Source organism: Amphiura filiformis, chromosome 11 (genome assembly GCF_039555335.1).
Source record: "Amphiura filiformis chromosome 11, Afil_fr2py, whole genome shotgun sequence".
NCBI classification, from domain to species: Eukaryota; Metazoa; Echinodermata; class Ophiuroidea; order Amphilepidida; family Amphiuridae; genus Amphiura; species Amphiura filiformis.
This window is the reverse complement of record NC_092638.1, coordinates 53,593,490-53,614,976: the sequence shown is the minus strand read 5'-3', so window position 1 is coordinate 53,614,976 and position 21,487 is coordinate 53,593,490. Positions and strand designations below refer to the sequence as shown.

The following is a 21,487-nucleotide window of genomic DNA, read 5'->3' as shown; positions in this document are numbered from 1 at the left end:
TCCACTCTCATTACAAATGAAACAATCGGGATGAGCTGATCATTATGTGATTGGAAACAGAGCTGACAACACCACCATGGCTAGACTGGCTTATTGCAGAATTCCTTGTGTACTCCTATGCTATATGGGAATAGCATTGGCGTTATACTTGATTCTGTTTTCGTGTAGTGCACAGATGAATGTGAATGGACAGGACGATAAGGTAATCAAGTGTGTCAAAGACTGGGAGGTAACATGTCAAATGGAATGCCCATCTAATTGTACCTGTACTTTGGATGATGCCGCCATAATTGGCAATTGCACTGATGGAAGCTTGTCTGAGACACCTGTTTTGTATCCATCTGGTGATGTGAGTTATCTGGATTGGGAGGACAGTTCTTTGCATAGTATTCAACCAAGGGCATTTGCAAGATTTGGCAGCAGGTTACTACAATTGGATCTGGGTGGTAATTCACTACACAAGATACAGCCTGGTGTGTTTGAAGGATTGACAAGTCTGGAGTGGTTATCCCTGTATAACAATGCATTACAGGAGATACAGCCTGGTGTGTTTGAAGGATTGACAAGTCTGGAGTGGTTATACCTGTCTAACAATGCATTACAAGAGATACAGCCTGGTGTGTTTGAAGGATTGACAAGTCTGGAGGATTTATACCTGGATAACAATGCATTACAAGAGATACAGCCTGGTGTGTTTGAAGGATTGACAAGTCTGGAGAGGTTATCCCTGTCTAACAATGCATTAAAAGAGATACAGCCTGGTGTGTTTGAAGGATTGACAAGTCTGGAGTGGTTATCCCTGTCTATCAATGCATTACAGGAGATACAGCCTGGTGTGTTTGAAGGATTGACAAGTCTGGAGTGGTTATACCTGGACAACAATGCAATACAAGAGATACAGCCTGGTGCGTTTGAAGGATTGACAAGTCTGGTGAAATTATCCCTGTCTAACAATGCAATACAAGAGATACAGTCTGGTGTGTTTGAAGGGCTACAAAGTCTAACACTGTTATACCTATATAACAATACATTACATGAAGTAGCACCTGATGCTTTTGGATCATTGAGGAACCTACGCAAACTATTGCTATCCTATAACAAGCTCACCTCTCTCCATCCTAGCACATTTCAAAATCAAACCAAGCTTCACAATTTGGGACTTGATCACAACCAGCTCCACTATCTTCCAGAGGACATTTTTCGCAGCCTGACTCAAGTAAGGTATTTAAACCTTTCTGAAAATAAATTGGATCAGATTCCACTCCTATCACAATGTGTCTCTTTAGAAACAGTTAACTTGAAAGTGAACCCACTGTTATGGATAGACAGTGAAGTATTTTTAGGGTTAAATGAAAGCGTCGACTTGTTCGTCACCAGCGCTGCAACATGTTGTTACGCACCATCTATCCAGTGTTTAAGTGATGAGCCACGTTCTCCATTCCTAACGTGTACACGCATGCTGTCCTTTCATATCCTTCGCATTGTTATGTGGTTTATAAGCGTCTTTGGCATTATCGGAAATATTGCAGCTCTCTACACCCGATTCAAGAACAGACGGCAAAGTAACAAGGTCCAACTTCTTCTCATCGCAAACCTCTCCCTATCTGATCTCACAATGTGCATATACCTGATCATTTTGCTCTCGGCAGATGCATATTATACGGACTATTTCCCATCAAATTCTGAATCCTGGCGAAGAAGCGTGTTGTGCAGGTTTGCTGGAGCCTTATCTGTGTTATCCAGCGAGGCTTCAGCTTTCTTTATAACACTGATAAGCATAGACCGTTTTCTGGGGATAAAGTATCCATTCGGAGGACGACGCCTAGGTACAAAATCAGGCCGCTTATTAACTGCCATTATGTGGCTGGTGGCATTCGTGTTAAGTATCACCTCTTTCATACTATCAGAAACAGATTCAGGAGTGTATGCAGTTCCTGAGATCTGTGTAGGCCTGCCAATATCAAAGTTAAAGTATTATAATGAAAGCACCTTTACCATAGATGTCAAGGTCACAAACTATTCCGGTTTCTTAAGGACTGATCAAGTATCACATAATATATATGATCATCAAAAAGTGACCATGTTTTTATCGATTGCAATGTTTACTGGACTCAACCTTATCTGTTTTATAATAGTCGGTTTCTGTTACACAGCCATATTTATCATTGCTAAAAAAACAAGCAGAGCCTCTGGACGCTCTGAAACAGTGAAGGAAGAAAAGCGTATGGCTAGGAAAATGTCTCTTCTTGTTCTCACCGACCTCTTTTGTTGGGTACCAATTGGAATTCTATCGATTCTTGTCCAGGCTGGTGCAGTTGAAGTAAGCCCTGTGGCTTATGCCTGGATAGCAACATTTGTGCTGCCCATCAATTCCACCCTCAATCCATTTCTATATACATTGGCTGGGTTTCTATGTGACAAAGAAAAGTGCCAATGTTGTAAACGTAGAGGACAGGAAGAGAACATCCCAATGAGGGAAATTGCTGGACAAAGAAACTGACAGAACCACACCCCACAGATAAAGTTGAGATCAGTCACTGCATAATACAAATATGTGGCTTGATCATGAAAAATAAATATTAAATTAAAAAAAAAATTAGCGAGATGATTTAAAATTCAATATATATTTTTTTGGTTTTTTTTCTACCAAATCATTTTCAATACCATTTAGCCATCATCAGGGGTGTGAGTCACCGCATATAAAATGAGATGAAAAGGCTAAAAACAGCTGGCAAAAAAAACCCCTGAAATTTGGAAACTTTTGTACAGAGAAAGTGTACAAAAAGAGCTGAAAATCAAAACCAAAAATAGCTCAATCCTAATCATTCATTTAGTACTAACTAGAGATAAAAGAAAAGGTTCACTATTTCACTAATTTCTTGAAAAAAAGAAGAGCCAAAATCATGTATGTTTGGCATGTTTTCTGACAATCGGATGGAGTCACAAAAAAGACTTGGAACAAGTGTAAGTATTCAAAATCTTGAGTATATGCCGAAAATTAATGAAATGAAATTAGACTTTGTTCAAGTCTTTTGACTTGATTGTCACAACATGTGAAAAACACCATAAATATGCACATTTTAGCCCTTAATTCATAAATTTGGCCAAATAGAGATTTAGCTTTTATTGCCAGTTTAGTACTAAATGAAATTAGGATTGCAAAGCTGTGTTTCATTTGACATAAGTTGATAATATTTTTTTTCATCTCTTCGATTCCTGCATTCTGAAGCTGGACAACGTTCCTTCCTGATCACGGGGCAAAAGCGTTGCATTCACTTCCCACATACTTGAAATCACCTTTACCAATTATCACTGCAGCTTTCAAATACAAAATTTTAGTCTGATTTTTCGGCTTCTATAGTATTCTGCAAGGTCCTTCAGCAGTGTCCGACTGCTCATTCTGATTATCGCATAAAAAGAACTAGGTCACTCAATGTTACACATCTTGATCGGCGAACGAGATGTCAATGCTAATGTGATAATCCGTGTTTATGTTGTAAACAGCACCAATTCAGCAGACCACTGAAGAACCTTGCCGAAAACTATAGCTGCCATGAATTTTAGCCTTCTGTTCAAAGATAAGTAAATCTGTTTCATTCTATTTTACGAAATGTTATTGTGTAAGAAATTATCTATACATGTTTAAACATGTTTATTCGGACAAAAACGTGAGTGTTGTTGACTAGTTTTAAACTTTTCTTTGATGTTTAAACAAGTTTATACCAGTCTTTGAAGTTATTTTTATCTTTATATTTATGCAATACTTTTAAGTACTTAAAAGTACTTAAGGGATCTGGAATGAGCGTTTTGAGCGTTTTGACAGTATTTTTGTGGGACATGAGAGCACATCAGACATATCGAATTGCATTCTGAATACGAAGAATGTCTTTCTGATATCAAATAATTTTCATTTTTGAAATTCACGATATAATACAAATTTTATGACAAATTATAAAAATTTGATATTTTTCACATTTTGATATATAACAGTCCTTGAAGTAAATTTTATAAATCTAATAACATATTTTTGAAGTGTATGTAGCTGGGAGGAAAAGCCGACGATCAATTGCAAATTTTGACCTTTCATATTGAAGATATGGATTTTTTTCCCAAAAAGATGAAATTTTTTGGTGTTTTGGGAAAAAAAAATCCATATTTTCAATAATGAAAGGTCAAAATTTTCAATTGATCATCGGCTTTTCATCCCACCTACATACACTTTAAGTATAAATCATCAGATTTATAAAGTTTATTTCGAGTACTGTTAAATATCAAAAATATCAATTTTTAATCATTTGCCATAAAATGTGTATTACATTGCGAATTTCAAAAAATCAAAATTATTTGATATCATCAGGACATTCTTCGTATTCAGAATGCAATTCGATATGTCTGATGTGCTCTAATGTCCCACAATAAATACTGTCCAAACGCTCATACCTTCACCCTAAGGTTGGTCTGAACTCAGGAATTATGGAAACTTTCGGGCCTCATAACTGCTAAATTGTTGGTCTAAAGTATATAAAAGTATACATATTTAGAATGGCAAAGACTTGATAAGTTCATCTGTGAGGTCAAATTTGGGCCAAAATGCTCATTTTGGCCCAAAATCTAAAAATTTTTTTTTGGCCCCTTTTTTCGTGTAACCTAAAAAAAATTCTTGGGCCAAAATTTTGTTTTATTAATTTTTAAAAACTAGATAAAAATATCTAGGACCCGTTTTTTCAGTCTTTTGAATTTTGACCAACTTCGAGAAATTTGCACCAAAAATGGTCAAAAAATGGTCATTTTTGGTGAAGTTGGTCAAAATTCAAAAAAATTAAAAAAACGGCTCCTAGATATTTTTATCTAGTTTTTAAAAATTAATAAAAAAAAAAATTGGCCCAAGATTTTTTTTTTTACGCTGTACTAAAAAAAAGCGGCCAAAGAAACGGGTTTTTTTAGTGATTTTGGGCCAAAATGAGCATTTTGGCCCAAATTTGACCTCACAGGTGAACTTACCAAGTCTTTGCCATTCTAAATATGTATACTTTTATATACTTTAGACCAACAATTTAGCAGTTATGAGGCCCGAAAGTTTCCATAATTCCAGGGTTCAGACCACCCTTAAAAGTAAGAAAATCAGTAACACTAATTGATATTCAAGTGATAGAGTTTATTATTTTTAATGTCAAATCTATTTTCTCTATTCGATATCTCAGTGCATGTATTCTTTAAAAAGTATTAAATGCGATTTTGATCTTAAAAATGTATATCGATTAGTCATAACTTGAATAATATTTTATGTAACTCTGTGTTAAGGAATGGGATATTTTACCGTTTGCTCAGAATTTTTTGTGGGAGCTGACAGTACACCAGACATATCAAGATTATATTCTGAATACAAGGAATGTCCTTCTGATATCAAATAATTTTGATTTTTTTTTTTATTTGCAACATAATACAAATTTGATGAGAAATTATTAAAATTTGATATTTTCAAATTTTGGTATTTAACCGTTCTCGAAGTTTATAAATTTAAATGATATGTATTTAAAGTGTATGTGGATGGGATGAAAGTCGTTGATCAATTGAAAATTTTGACCTTTCGTATTGAAGATAAACATTTTTTCCCCAAAAGACCTCAATTTCTTTGGTGTTTTGGGGAAAAATCCATATCATTATCTTCAATATGAAAGGTCAAATTTTCAATTGATCATTGGCTTTTCATCACAGCCACATACACTTTTAAGTACATATCATTACATTTATAAAGTTTACTTCAAGGACTGTTAAAGAACATAAATATCAATTTTTAATCATTTGCCAGATCAATTTTTAATCATCTGCCATAAAATGTGTATTATTTACACAAAACAAAATTATTTGATATCAGAAGGACATTCTTCGTATTAAGAATGCAATGCGATATGTCTGATGTGCTCTCATGTCCCACAAAAAGAAACTGTGCAAACGTCCATACCCCAGCCCTTAAGGCCTTAAAAAAATTTGTATTGGCCAACCCTAAAATCTGAAAAATAGGGTTGGGTGTTTTTCTTTTTTTTTTCAAAATGTCAATTTTCACATAATTGCTTTGTTTCGCCTGCTCATTGTAATTTGAACCCACAGAATTAAAACCAGAGAACCAGGACTCGACCGCCATCTTGATACAGGCATGGAGCAAAAATTGGGGGTATTCGGTTTCCCTCGGAATGCGCTCGAGGCATTCGTTGTGATGCAAGCGCGACATGGATGATGGGCCCATTTGAGAGACTCACTTGATGCGACCTGCACGCAAGTACCAAGACGCTTCAGATGAGATGCAGAATTGTTTTCGTTCGTCTCCGCGCACCATCGGTAAGGACCCGAATACCCCCAATTTTCTCCCCATAGCTGACGGCGCGATTGTACGTGGCTGTATAGGGAGTCCCGGTTCTCCTTCTCTAATTCTGTGTTTGAACCACACAACTTTGATGTATTAAAAAACAAGCCTGACAAACCTTAGAAATCATTGTTTACCATCATATTTTGTGGTGAACTTAAATATTTTATGCGCCAAAATATTTTTTTTAAATAGATACAAAATTTACAGGCCAACCGACTCTGACTTTGGAGCTTTAAGGGCAATACAACCTTTCTTTTTAGGCCTAATATGATTAATATAACATTGTAAGGTACTTCATAACTGTATATATTTTACATGTAATATTACATTTTAGTGTATTTTGATGTTTTTATTGTTGTGACCCATGGGCCTCATGGAACAACAGAGGATTACTTGTATTATCCACAGAATGAATAACCCAGGTTAAAGAGAAATAAAACAAACAAACAAACAAACAAACAAAACAAAACAAAACAATGTGATAAATGCTAGATTACTATAAACCATCCCAATAAGCCCTTTCGCAATTTCAGATCAAAGTGCATTGTGGGTAATATGCTCAGAATTAATTGGAGATTGGAGATAAACATTGAAGACTCAACACAGTATTTCAATGGAAGTGAACTTTGCACTTTGTAAAAAACACTTCCTGGGTGTGTTTTTCATATTTTGGGTCTTGATGTCTTCTGAACACTTGCAGAAGATAAGGAAAGTATTTATGAGCTAACTAGAAACTGCTAGTGGGAAAGCAAAATCATTGGGGAATCCCTTTCAGGTGCAGTTCATCACATGCTTCATCAATGGAGGAGATTTAGTTGTATCTCTCTTTTCTCTACCCACAATACACTTTGATCTGATATTGCAAAAGGGCTTATATAAGCAGCAAAGTGCTCTCTTACAATTTGGTTCACCTCAAGTTCGGTAGTGACGTCAATGCTTTTTAGCGGTTGCGTGCATAAGCGTGCCGACAAACCACCCTGTGCGTGTGTGCGTGTACACGCAGCAGCCGCTTAACTTTACCACGCGATTTGATACTGCGGCACGTACGTCACTACCGAACTTGAGGTGAACCAAATTATAGGCAATTCACAAAGTGTGGTGCAGATAGTAACAATGGCAAAGAAATACCATTGCCCTGCAAACAAATTTGACAACATCGCCCTCTACAGTCATAATGGACTATTCCAGTTGAAAACCATACACCCCCTCAGGAAGACATGACCTTAATCTGCCACACAGGGAGTGTGAATTTCAAATGGAGTTACTTGAATGGATGACTCTGTTTGAAATCTACACCCCCTGTGTGAGAGATTAAGGTCATGTCTTCAGTAAGGGGGTGTATGGATTTCAACCGGATCAGCCCAAAGAGATGGTTTATAGCTGCACAGTTATGGACAATAGTGGTGACCACACAATGGAAGCTAAAGAACCCAAACAAAAGAACTAAAGAAAACCGAATCAAAAGGACTGGAAAAAAAACTTGTAAAAAAGGTGAAAAGTATTAAAAAAGTGAAACAAAAACATTGTGCTTCAATAAAGTTTGCCATCAGAGAAACTGAATATAGTATTGCTAACAAGAGACACAAACTCCCCATTCATTAAAAAAAAATGGAGGTTTGACTTGTGAATCTCGCTTCTTAATTGTGGTGTACACTTGAAAAAATAATGGTATCGTTTTTGCATGGAATGTACTTGTACATGTATCTATACAATGTATGCACATACTTTATTATGGTTCAGTTTCTTGAAAACTGGAAACTCAATTTGTTAGCTGCAACTGTAATTTGTGTGTGTGCGTTTGTTTTCACCTACAAACGTGGACTTTGAGTCCACACTTATGTAGTGAAAAACCATAAACTGCGAAACGTGGACGTCCACGGTCGTAAGACAGCGGCAGAGGGTGCTATAAAGCATAACTTTGCATATGGGGTAGGGTCCTCTATTGTAGGTGTAATACCAGGACCATGGTTAGCGGTGAAATATCACAGAAGTCCACATTTGGATTATGATATGTCTGTGTGTGTGGGTCCACGGTTTCACTGTTAACAACCACACACACAATAAGGGTCCACGGTTGTCGGTGAAGGCGTGTGGGGGGGGTGTGTGTGTGTGTTTGTTTGTTTTTCTTAAAATCTAAAAAATCAGCTGTGTTTATTTGTTGTTGTATAATGTATTTCCAATAAACCAGAGGCAGTAACACCATGGCTGTCGAAAAGAAAAAAAAAGTTTGACTGAAGAAAATGTGTTGTGTCTCTTTGTTGCGCTTCCTGGAATCTTTTTCTCCTTGTATAGTCCAGTTTGTTACTTTTCACTCGTGACCTTCACTCATTCAAATGCGTGTACCTTTGCTTGTAAAGGTCGCGGCAGATCCAAAGAGCCCATCACTGGTGCATCAGAATCTCTAAGTTTAATTCTGTGTACCGGCCAGCCTTAGATATAAAATACTAACCTCTAGCGCAGCCAGATGTACATCTTCAAGAAAACATTTGGCCAAAACCGGACTCCACACCAATTGTTTTAGCACAAGACTAGCCATCTCTAAGGTAACTGGACGGATGCGACTGTTGTACTGGCAACTTTGTCCCATGATGCTCAGCAGGTAGTTGACCAATATGGTGCTGTACATACTCTTGTTCTGTCAATTTAAGAAGCAAAACATGTCATTGGAATAAGGAAGCAGGGTTCCATTACAAATAGAGATGAGGGGAAATACAACATTATTTTAAAATATCCATGTTTGTTCCCAGACCTCAAAATAAGGCATAAAAAAATGTTTGCATACAGAACTACCACTTACTTTGTTTCCAATAAAAATAACTTGTACTTCATGAAAGTTTAATCATGTGCTTTATATATTTTTTTTTTCTAAATGGCTTTCCTGAAATTTGTACTTTGTCTGCAGCTTTTAGTATAAAGCTTTAAATGGCTCCTATATTAGACTATTAAAACTACTGACTTTCACATGGCTAACAAAAATATTGCACAAATATTGTACAAATAGTGGCATGATCAATGGGAATTGAATAAAATAAACATAAATTTTCACCAGATTTGTTGTCGCAAATAATAAAGAAGTAAAAGTGATCCTGCCTGGGATTCGAACCCAGGACCTTTGGTTTGCGCGACCTCTGCCTAAAACACTTCACCACAGCACCTATATGCGGTCACTTAATCTTATCACCACCCCCACATATAGCCCATAGTAGCTAGAGCCTAAATGCGAGAAATAAATTGCCATCTTCCCTGTACCGGAAATATAACACAGAAAAACAGTGGCATGATCGATGGAATTACACGTATAATAAACTTAATTTTTCACCAGGTTTGCCATCGCAAATAATAAAGGAGACAACTAGAAAAAGTGATCTTCCCTGGGAGTCGAACCCATGACCTCAGGTTTGCGAAACCCATGCCTTAACCACTCGGCCACAGGAGCTTAATGATTAGGCTGGTTGAAATTCGAACCTATTAGCAGTCACTCAATCTATCTCCTCCCCTGCAAATAATTATTGAAAAAATATGCTTATTATATTCAATTCCTGTCATTCTTCTCTAGCCCTATTTAACTTTGTAGTTGGGTGTTTGAATGTAAAAATGGGCTATTCCATTTGAAATCCACACTACCTCTGCAGAAGATTTTGGAAATATCTTCCACAGGGGGAGCATGTTTTTAAAATGTAATTGGTCAGAGTTAATAATTTTGAAACCCATACTTCCTTGTATTATGGCTTTACCTATATCGTCCACAACTGGAGTGAGTATTTCAAATAGAAGTTATCCAAGTGTCTATTCTATTCAATACTTATACTCCCTCTGTGGAAGACTTTATCTGAGTCTTCCACAGGGGTAGTGTGGATTTTAGATGGAATATCACAATGGGGGAGAAGGGGAAAGCTTACCTCTGATCTATTGGTTAGATAAGCACTTTCTAAAAGTTCCTTCTTGATTCCTGATAAGAGAAAGGATGTGTAATAATGACAATATTTGACATTATTCTTTCTTCATTTGCTATCTAATTGTTATTCTTTAAACATCTCAGCTGTTTAATTTGTTACCATTTTTTCTTAAAATGCACAAGATATACTTTCATCAGTTGTCTTCAAAATTGTTATTTAGATTACCTAACCAAGTTAAAGAATAATAATAATAATAATATAACTGCATTCATCCATGCTTTCTTGATGGATGCATCCCTCAAAGCGCGCCACATGTCAATATGCTGCCAAGTCCCTAAGGGCAGCGCAAGTTGACCTCAATGCTGAGTGTGACAGACAACAGGCCCATGCTGATCCCCTGCTCTTTATGAAAAGGCCTACAACTTTTACATGTCCAGATATTGCTTGTCTGGTATATGGGACTACCATTTTATGGGACTCTCTAAATCACAGCACGCCATGCATCCACTGTGATGTCTGCACGTTTAGGGCCACCATGAGCTCATGATCTTACAACCTTCCGACCGATAGCCTAGTGCACCAAACTACATGACCACCCTCTATGCACATCGCTGGCTGTACTGTCTACAGCACTTAAAGTTAACAATTGTTATGGTGTTACCAGTTTAGCCAGCTCAAAGTGGCATGTCACACATTGATGTCGCATGTGTGATATCGATTCTATGTGAGGGCTTCCGATAACTGCCATGTTTCATGTGATGAACACTGGCCTATTTCAGTTTAAATTCATACACCCCCTGTGGAAGACATGACCTTAATCTCCTACATAGGGGATGAATTTTTCAAATGGAGTCATCCATTTAGATAACCCCATTCAAAATTCACACTCCTCACATTTGAATAACCAGAGGATATCAAATAGTAAGGTAAGATTAGCATATTTGACTACTTGACATGCGACGTCATTGCCCGGCAGCATGTGTGCGAATTATGGCAATTTCCATTGTTCTTTGCCCTGCAGTGTGCGCATGCATCGTAGTTTGCTCTGGGAACATTCATTTTAAATCACCCACCACATTTCATATAGAACAAGAAAGCCATTGAACAGTGTAGCGGTTCGTTCAAGCATATCGATAGACCAGTCCCTCACCCTTTGTTGATAAATCCTTATTTATGTCAAGTGGTATAAATGCTGAAGATGTGGAGAATTTTGACATGCACATCTCAAGACGTGCAGGTGGGGGGGGGGGCAAGTCACTGATATAGTTTCTTTCATAGCCATAACCACTTATACCACCTCCGGTATAATCAGGCATGCAAATACATTTCAAAGGGAAAAAAGGGAAAAGTATGTCAAATATGGCAAGAAATAAGAATGTGGAAATTTGGTCTAAAAAAAAAAGGAATCCCTTTTAAAAATGTTCATGCCTGTAGAATATCTGTATACATACATACCATGATTATCGCCTACAGCATAGAGCATACATAACGCAAACAAAGCCTTGTAGTCACCGTACTGTGTGTCCAATGTGTTGAATATCACAGACAGGTATGGTCTGCAGCAAAAACATAAAACATTCCTACATTCAACAGTGATGCTGACATTATGTGGATCGCCTAAAAGACGGCACACTACCCGATATTGTAATATCTTTTCAAAGTATAAAATAGAGCATGTTTTCAACGTAGTAACAGGGTTTATATGAAACACTAATATCAGGCATGAGACTGCACTTTCCTAAAAAAAACTGAAAAAACTGAAAATGCGCGTGAAATTGGGCAAAAAGTACCAAAAACAGGCTGAAATTAAATAAAGTTGCGGAAATTTTGACTAAAAAAAAAACTGAATTCAGTTTTTAAACTGAAAATTCTCATGCCTGTAATATAGAAATCGAGTCAGGATTTGTTTATACCGCAGCTAAACATAAATAAAACAAATAATGAAATTATAAACTAAAATATCAAAATCTGATATTTAAAAAAAAAAAAGTGACCCTGTTTTTTCAGATTTTTGGGTTGGTCGATAAGGGCAAGCTAACTTATTTTTTTTAAAGCCTGACAGGTATACCTTACCTTTGTGCCATGCTGATTTCAGATCGTTGTGACGACAACCCCAATGTTTTCTCTTCATCTGTTGAGTTGTCGTATATGGGTGTGGTTGGCGACCTTACCGGGGTGATGGGACTCAAATCATCCTCAGAGTCATCTGCTGCAGCTTCTGAAGCTGCTGCTGAGGCCACCTGTTGAGCTTCCACTAAAATTTGAAAAAATTTTACAGTTTAGTAAATGCAACAAAATATGTGTGCACGCGCATTTTAAATCGCCCACCACATTTCATATATAGTACAAGAATGCCATTGAACAGTGCAGCAGTTCATTCAAGCATATCGATAGACCAGTCCCTCACCTTTGTTGATAAACAATGATGTCAAGTGGTCTGTACAGAACATCACAGCTAGGCTTATCACCTTTACTCAAGTCGATGCTCATATCCCACCTTTTCTGAAATATTTGCATTGGTTACCTGTTGAGCAGAGGATTGTGTACAGAATTGCACTCTTTGTTTTTACCGTACCAGTATATTTTTTTTTTTTTTTTTTAATTTTTTGGGGGTTTGGAGAGTCCCTGAACCAAAATATTTGAACCACAAATAATGCAATTGTGTATTCCTATTATTCCTATAATACGTTGTTAATGCAAACACGCTATGGGCATCTTCAGGCACTTACCAGCACTTTACCAAGTGTCTAAATAGTATAAATATTACTAATATGGAACATGGCAATTCTGTCTTGCATGTATACAAACAAATAATCATCATTCTGATCTTGTTGTATTGGTATTTATTAAATAAACACTACAGTTTGGTTCCAAAATTTCTCACCAGGATTTTAGGAAAAAATTATAATTTGGCAAGTAAGGTTTTCTCATCAACACACACATCCAATATAATTTTCAAGGAATTCTGTGCATGACACCGCAGCCGATAAAGCCACCTTAACACAATGATCTATTTACCGTACACATTTTTTATAAATGAGCACTCCTGATTACAGAGAAACAAACCAAGAGAAAACTGGTACTGGCACCACCATTCTCAATGATTCCTTTTTTCTGTGGTCCACCAGGACATCGATAGACGTGTAACTTCCTAATCCACTTTAACACTAAGTATTACCTTGCTCAAGAGGCACAGTTTCAGCTGTTTCATCTGAAGCGCTCTCATCCTCAATCTCTTCCCTGTAATCTCCTCCTAATGCTCCATCATCATCACCATCATCATCATCACCGTCCTCATCATCCCCACGGCCTACCACATCATCTGTTGGAGAGTCTACATCACGGTAATTAGGGCGTTTCCTCCTGGGAGCATCCCTGGGCCTCTCGCCCCGGCTGCTGTCTAACGATCTCTCCAGACTCTCATCTGGCTTAACAAATGCCCTGAATTGCACCTTCAAAGAAAAAGATAGAGACTGTAAGAGAAAAAAATTATAAAATAGCATTATTGTCTTGAAGTGCAAAATAGAGACGGCAGATATGGGTAGTGAGCACCACCAGTTTTCATAGTACAGCCAGGTGACTTCTTAACTGTATGATTTCTTTAACTGATAGAATTTTCACTATTTATATCTATCGTTGTTAGAATTTGACTTTTAATGAGATAGCGATTGTGTTTCACTTTCAATGTTCTTGTTTACAAACTCAAAAAATATATGAACATGGAATAATTTCTTTTAATTTTATATATGAAAATTCTTTTAATTTTATTATGAAAATTTATTAATGTAGTTTTCATAAGATTATTTATACATATTAATTCCGACAAATTTATTTCGAAGTAGACTATCTTTTGAACAAAGTGCTCAAAAAAAAAAAAGGGAGAGTATATAAAAATTGAAAGTTTAGACCTGCAGGAATCGGGAGTCATTACTCTGAAAATATATTACTTATTTTGTTGTGCAAATTTTTTTTACAGTAGTTCTACAACTTACTTTGCTGATGCCACTGACATCTGTAGGTTGCTGTAGTAACGTGTTCTCATCTCCGTTGAAGATGATATCAGCAAGATTACAAACTAATGGAGGATGATCAATGATTAAAAACAAAAAAAAAAAAAAAAATAGCGATAGTTATCAGAGGATTAATGTATTACAGGGTTCACGCACCTTGAAGCCTTTAAAATTCAAGGACTTTTCAAGGACTTTCAAGGTCCAAAAGCATGATTTTCAAGGACTTACCACGATACAAAAAGCTGCGTATTAACAAAAGTGACAGCTCCTCTCTACTCCCCAAATTAGGTCAAAATCATACTTTAGGTAAAATTCCAATTTTCAAGGACTTTCAAGGACCTTGTGGATTTTTCCAAGGACTTTCAATGTCTTGAAAAGTTGTTTTCAAATTCAAGGACTTTCAAGGAGAGCAGGAACCCTGGTATTATCTTTTCCTGTAAACTTGTATTCTAAGAGTACATTATGTATTTACTGCGTTTGAAACGCACCTGTCATTGATTGGCTGCTGAGGTGAAATGCTGTTGACAAGTGGACTATCTATATTGCCACAGCTTAAAGGCAGACCCGAACATTCAAACAAGAAGCTTATATTGAGTCATGTGACTAACTTCCTTGTCATGTGACTCGCTCCAAGAAAGAAAGAAAAACATCTACCAACAACACCCACTGGTGCTGAAGAAGTGTTGTTCATGAGCCACAATATGGGCTATTCCATTTCAAATCCACACTACCCCTGTGGAAGATTTAGCTAAAGTCTTCCACAGAGGGAGTATAAGTTGTAAATAGAATAGACAATTGGGTAATTTCCATTTGAAATACTCATCCCAGATGCGAAAGATATAGGTAAAGCCATAATAAAGGGGGAGTATGGGTCTCAAAATGATTAACTCTGACCAATTACATTTAAAAAACATACTCCCGCTGTGGAAGATATTTCCAAAATCTTCTACAGGGTTAGTGTGGATTTTAATTGAAATAGTCCAATGTCTACTATTATTTCATATATGAAGAGCTTATTTCCAAACCGTGTTAAGTCCACAAGATTCACTTTGAAGAAAATCAGGAATTTTCTTTATGGCAATGAAAAAAAGTTCGATTTCTATAAAATTACAGTGAAGTGAAGGTGACATATATAGGACCATAAAAACATGTTAAGTTAAAATCTAGAGACTTTTGAATTTTTTTTTTAATGAATTAATTTGTTTTAAAAATAGCATGGACTTAACACGTTTTGACACAAAACGCAATTTCTGGCATGGACTTAACACATTTTGACACAAAACATAGTATCTGTAACACAGAACTAACACAGAACTAAAAGATAACAAATTTATTAAAAACATACAAAATGTGATTCTCTCTACTATAAAACACAATTTTGCCACAAAACACCTTGCATCTCGAACCCCCTCCTACTGCCCATTTTTTACAAAATTTCGACGTTTAAAATAATTCAAAATTCAAAACTTAGTTGAATTGCATTTCTCAGAATTGAATAAACATCATTTCACTGACAATAAGTGATGACCTGAAATATCCACTTATTTGATCACATTATCACAAATATTTCCCCCTCCCCCCATGCTGCCACCCTAATCCCATATTGACAGTCGTAAGTTTTTAAGTCCCAAGTTTTTTTTATACCTTTAACTTTAAAATTATACCTTGAATTTAGTAGCACATTTTGATAATCATACAAAATAATAATATCAAAAACTAACTCTACCACCATCCTCTAACATTAATTCTACCATCACAGCCTCTCCCTCTCCCCCTTCCCACCATATCCATGTCTTTCTGGAGGTATCTATCAAATATTTCAGAAATCCCATACAAACTAAGCCTACTAATATAAAACAAAAACAACAACAACAACTTTTTATGCAGACCAAATTCATGTATACTAGTCTCAGGACCAAACAAGAACTTTGGCGATTAACTATTGGAAGCCTTATGCCGTGCTACTTGCCTACGAGCTGCCCACAAGGGCAGTGTTCGTGGACTTAACACAGTTTGCTACAAAACTGGATTGGACTTAACACGTTTTGGAAAAAATTCGATACTTTGTGTGTCAATATTTGAACTTGACTAATTTTGGGGAAAAACAAACACATTGCTGGATAGCCCTAGTTACTCACTACCCATTTTCATCAAAATCTCAATTTTGAAGGTGGGTGGACTTAACACGGTTTGGAAATAAGCTCTTCATATGTCTTTATATTCTCATGCAATACAGAATATATCAATAATTTGGAGTATTACTAAGTCTTTCAATGTTACACCAAAAAAAGTTTGTTTCCTGTAGCGCACGTATTTCGTTTTTGACAGCTTATTTTGCGCATTTGAATTTTCTTTTCACAAAAACCCGGAAAAATCGCAAAAAATAATATATAACACTATTGGAGTAAACATTTAGCCATACACAACAAAGGAGCATAGTGAAAAACTACTGGAGATCATAAATATGAAGAAATATGATTTTTTTTTTTTGGTGTGTGTCGGAGAGACCCAAGCTGTAAATTCCCATTCCAATTTGCAGCAAAATAGTTTTTCTTTTCAGTTTCAAGACATAGAATTAAAAAAAAAAAACATTTTGCATTTGACTTTTTAGACCTGCTACAGGAAACAAAAATGTTTGCCTTATATCCAGTGTTCCTATTTCTTTCAACTTTACCTGAGATAATAAGAATAATGCCACCACAGATGCTATATGTGGGATCTCTTCCTGCAGAAATTCAAGGAAAAATATCAATTTTATGATTAGAAAATATGATTCATAATGAACATTTGAACTCAAGGAAATATAGTTAGCACGCCTGAGTAATTATTTTCAAATGAATACCACATCATAATTCGGCAGTCGAGTTGCAAAAGTCTGTCTTATTTGAAGCAGACCATCTTTCTACACTTATGCCATACTTGTACTTCTCCCCACCGTAGCAATCAATGTTGAGGGGGCTTGGATGCCGGATTCGTATAAAAACACACCCCTAGAGGGGCCAGATTTCTACAGAAACATACTCTTACGGGACTAGTTTTCGCTTTGAGTTTCAGTAAACGTTCCCTATTATTATACCAGAAATGACTTTTGAAAGTCAAAAAGTCACACTTTGTTCTATTTTTTATCAAAAATTCAAAAAATAAAGAGATGTGAGCATGGAATCATAAAATTTGATACCCCTTTGGAGACTAGAAGAGGTGAATTTGATATCCCTAGCAGGACTAGAAGAGACTTTTGCAATATGATATCCCTAGATATAGTCATTTTTTTTATTTGATACCCCAAGTGGAAGTCTCAAGACTAGTGCGCTAGTTTCTCTTTTTTCCGGATCGGGCATGGGTAACCGGCCAGAATCCAAGTACCCCCCAGGCTTGGATGTCCTTGCCAACATAGCTTGCTCAACATTGTATTGGAGATCAGGGTGAAGCATATTGGTGTTGACATGTTGAAAGCAAGCCAAACTTATTTTGCCTTAATAGTAGATGAACAAAACACCCCCCCAAAAAACATCAGGGTATTCCTTTGGTCACTGTACAGACACATGGCCATATGGAAGGAGCAAATGAAAGAATTACCCCAATATAGACAAGTTTACTAGTTTATTTCGTTAAAGCTTATAATAAATCATTGTTAGTAATTTGTTAGCAGTTATCCCCAAAATATCCTAAAAAGGCCTAAAAACATGAGGCAATTAAAAAAAATTAAAAAGAAAAAAAACCCACTGTTTTACGTGCCCAACCGACCCAGATTTTGCGTTTTGGGTATTTTATGTTAGCTATATACATTTTTTTGGCTGAAGTGGATAGATTTTAACTGAATAAAAAAAGCAAAAACAAAAACAAAAGTAAAAAAATATCTACTTCTTTTAATTTCAATATTTAAATTTTACTTTATTAGGTTATACCAGTTAAAATCCATACACCCTCTATAGAAGACATAACCTTAATCTTCCACACAGGGAGTATAGATTTCGAATGGAGTCACCCATTCAGGTAGCCCCATTTGAAATTCACACTCCCTGTGTAGAAGATTAAGGTCATGTCTTCCATAGGGGATGTATGGATTTCAAATGGGGATACCTGAATGAATGACTCCATTCGAAATCTACACCCCCTGTGTAGAAGATTAAGGTCATGTCTTCCATAGGGGGTGTATGAATTTCAAATGGGGATACCTGAATGAGTGACTACATTCGAAATCTACACCCCCTGTGTAGAAGATTATTAAGGTCATGTCATCCATAGGGGGTGTATGGATTTCAACTGGAATAGCCCAATTTGGTTTATACTTACAGCCTGTCCATAGGCCCTATGCCTTGTTAAAGAATCTACATACAACGGTACTAATAGTCTGTTTAATAGGTGATCTGTTAATACGGCATTGAGGGGCTCTATATGCAGATTGAGTATGTCGTTGAGGTAGTGTAAGTGGTCTAGGTGCTCTGCTACTAGGAGAGATAGACGGCTCTTGCTCTGATGACTGAGAAAAGAACAAAAGATTATAACAATTAATAAATAATGACAAACAAGGGAAGAGGCATCATACACTGGAACATAGAAACATTACATACTAGTGCACAAGATCAAATTAATGATGCTTAATCGTTATTCTTAACGTATCAATATACAGGGGGAATTAGAATAATTATTATTATGCATCGCACACTAGCACAATTAAACATGAAACTACAAATGGAAACATGATGTGCATAGGCAGATACACCAGAGTAAAAACTCCGGCCATACCTGCCTGTGCGGGCACTTGAACCCCAGACCTCTCACTGGCGGGGCAAGCGCTCTAACCACTGAGCTACACAGACTGACAATAAAGCCCCATATATGTGTGGGTCCAAATTTTTTTTGTCAAAGATACATTACTGTATAAGTGTAAAATAAACTGCAACCACCCCCCCCCCCCCATACACACACAAAACATGTTTAAATCCAGCATGATCGCTCAAATATAACAGTGCTACCTATGCTTGTCAACAATCAAAACAGAACCTAAATGGCATAACTGATGGTAGAAAATGTGCTACCCTAAATGGCATAACTGATGGTAGCCCTAAATAGCATAACTGATGGTAGCAAATTTGCTACCCTAAATGGCATAACTGATGGTAGCAACATTTGCTACAATGGCATAACTGTCATGGTAGCAACATCTGCTACCCGAAATGGCGTAACTGTCAACATTAAATAACCTAATTGGCATAACCACCCAATTTTTACCCCAAGTAAATGTCGTAATATCATTTGGTCTCATGGTCTGTAAGGACTTTTATTTTCCTGTGCTGAAAACAACATCGTAAAAAAACCAGATGAATTGCAAGAAGATATAGATCTGTGCAGCAAAATACGCTACTTATAAAATTCACTATTGTACGTTGTTAGTACGGTCAGAATATGGGTTCATGTGAGACTAACTAACAAGGGATTTTTTTTTGGGGGGACGGTACTTTCCAGGGAACTGTATAAGTATATTTGGGTCCAAATCTCAGAGAAAGGTGGGGAACTCTCGCCAGAGGACGGTTCTCAAATTGGCTGCCAAAATACCATTAAATGACATTCTCAAGCCGTAGAATATTCTACTGAGGGGATATATTGACTGAAAGTTGTACTTTCGAGTGCGCTGAAGAAGAGTTTTGGGAGTCCCAACCTCTGGGAAATGTGTGAAACTCCTGTTAGAAAGCGTTTTTCAAAATGGCTGCCAAAATGCCATTAAGGTTAGATGCGGTATTGTTGGTCTATGCAGCCAACATATTTCATTATCTAAGTCAATATATTATTGAAAAATAACACTTTCATGTGTTGCAAAAGTTCATTCTACAAATCATATACTTTGAAAACTTGCTTGATTTATTGTTGTGAGTTATGTACGTTTTACAAAATGTTGTTTCAGCCCTCTTTACAATATAACTGAAGAACCACAGGACCTACAAAAGTATATCTGTGATATTTGAATTCTTCTACACACTTGCTGAAATGATCAATGCAATTTTTGCCAAAGCTCACTACCATTCGCAAGATGCTGTGAACTACCAAATCGCAACAGTTTAAAATAGTTGCTATAAACCTTAAATGACATCCACCGCGCTGCCATATGACATTCTATAGTATACCGATGCGATATATTGTCTAAGTTTGTACTTAAATATGGCATGCATACAACATTCATATGATTCAAAAATGCTCTGATTTTGATAAAAATGGTCAAATTGATCCGCTTGGAACAACAGTTTAAACGATGAATAGTTCGCCATATCTCAGGGGTTTCGTTACCTGGGTAACATGGTCACAAATGTCAAGGTTGACATTATTCACTTCATCACGTTACCCAGAATGGGAAGAAAAATGAAATATAAAATAATAATTTCATATAAGGCTGAACAGTGGATATTGCAAAGTCAATTAATTAAGCTAATGCCATTTTGAAGGAAACAGGATGAAGCATCGTATTATATTTCATGTTGTAACACCAATTTCAAAACAAGATTGTAATCGACCCTCCTATAATGATAACATATACAGGTCATAAATCTCTTGTCTATTTTGTTAATCAACATCATTGTCCGTTAAAGTATAATTGGTTACCAAGTTGTGAGGTGGTGATTACAATTTAGTAGTTCATGTTTCACACTAGGATCCACAACATGCTCATCTATCAGGGCATATTTCATTAACCCCAATACAGTTGCACATTCATTGAATGACCTTTGACAATTTGGGTACACAAACTCATACTCTGCAACTTGAGGTCAAATTTTACTCTATGATTGTTTAATTCAGGTTATTGAACTATGGCATTGGGATGAGGCCATTGTGGTCTATAGTGTCAGTCACTGACTTGTTGAACCAACCTCTCATAGCCAGGGTAGAGCAATTTGCGCAGAAAAAATTGCAAATTGTGCACAAAAAAATTGCACATTGTGCTGAAAAAATAGCAATATATAAATAAATATATAATTATATAGCCCCATTTCTTTCCAGGATCTATGTGTAGACATAGATTTACATGATCAAGGCTGTCCTTTCATGTTTCATGAGCAAAATGACAAAAAGTATTTTACCGAAATTTGGCTGAAATATAAATTATACAGAGAAAAAGTGAATTGCAGAGAATAATCAAATTGGGTGGAGAAAGTGAATTTGCAAAAATGGTTGGTCCCTGGATATACAACAATGAAAAGTTATCAAATTAAGTATATATAATAAAT

The 21,487-nt window shown here is 36.3% G+C and overlaps 1 protein-coding gene across 1 annotated transcript in view; it reads right to left on the bottom strand.

Annotated features, from left to right (window-relative positions):
* LOC140165006 (protein CLEC16A-like) overlaps positions 1 to 21,487 on the bottom strand; it is a gene marked incomplete at its 3' end in the record, with an annotated part of 351,590 nt that overhangs the window by 303,223 nt on the left and 26,880 nt on the right. Inside the window, 8 exon segments of the mRNA XM_072188415.1 lie at positions 8,814 to 8,999; positions 10,264 to 10,313; positions 11,716 to 11,816; positions 12,334 to 12,514; positions 13,439 to 13,712; positions 14,253 to 14,365; positions 16,944 to 16,995; positions 18,564 to 18,750. Of these exon segments, the coding sequence (XP_072044516.1) occupies positions 8,814 to 8,999; positions 10,264 to 10,313; positions 11,716 to 11,816; positions 12,334 to 12,514; positions 13,439 to 13,712; positions 14,253 to 14,365; positions 16,944 to 16,995; positions 18,564 to 18,750 (1,144 nt within the window).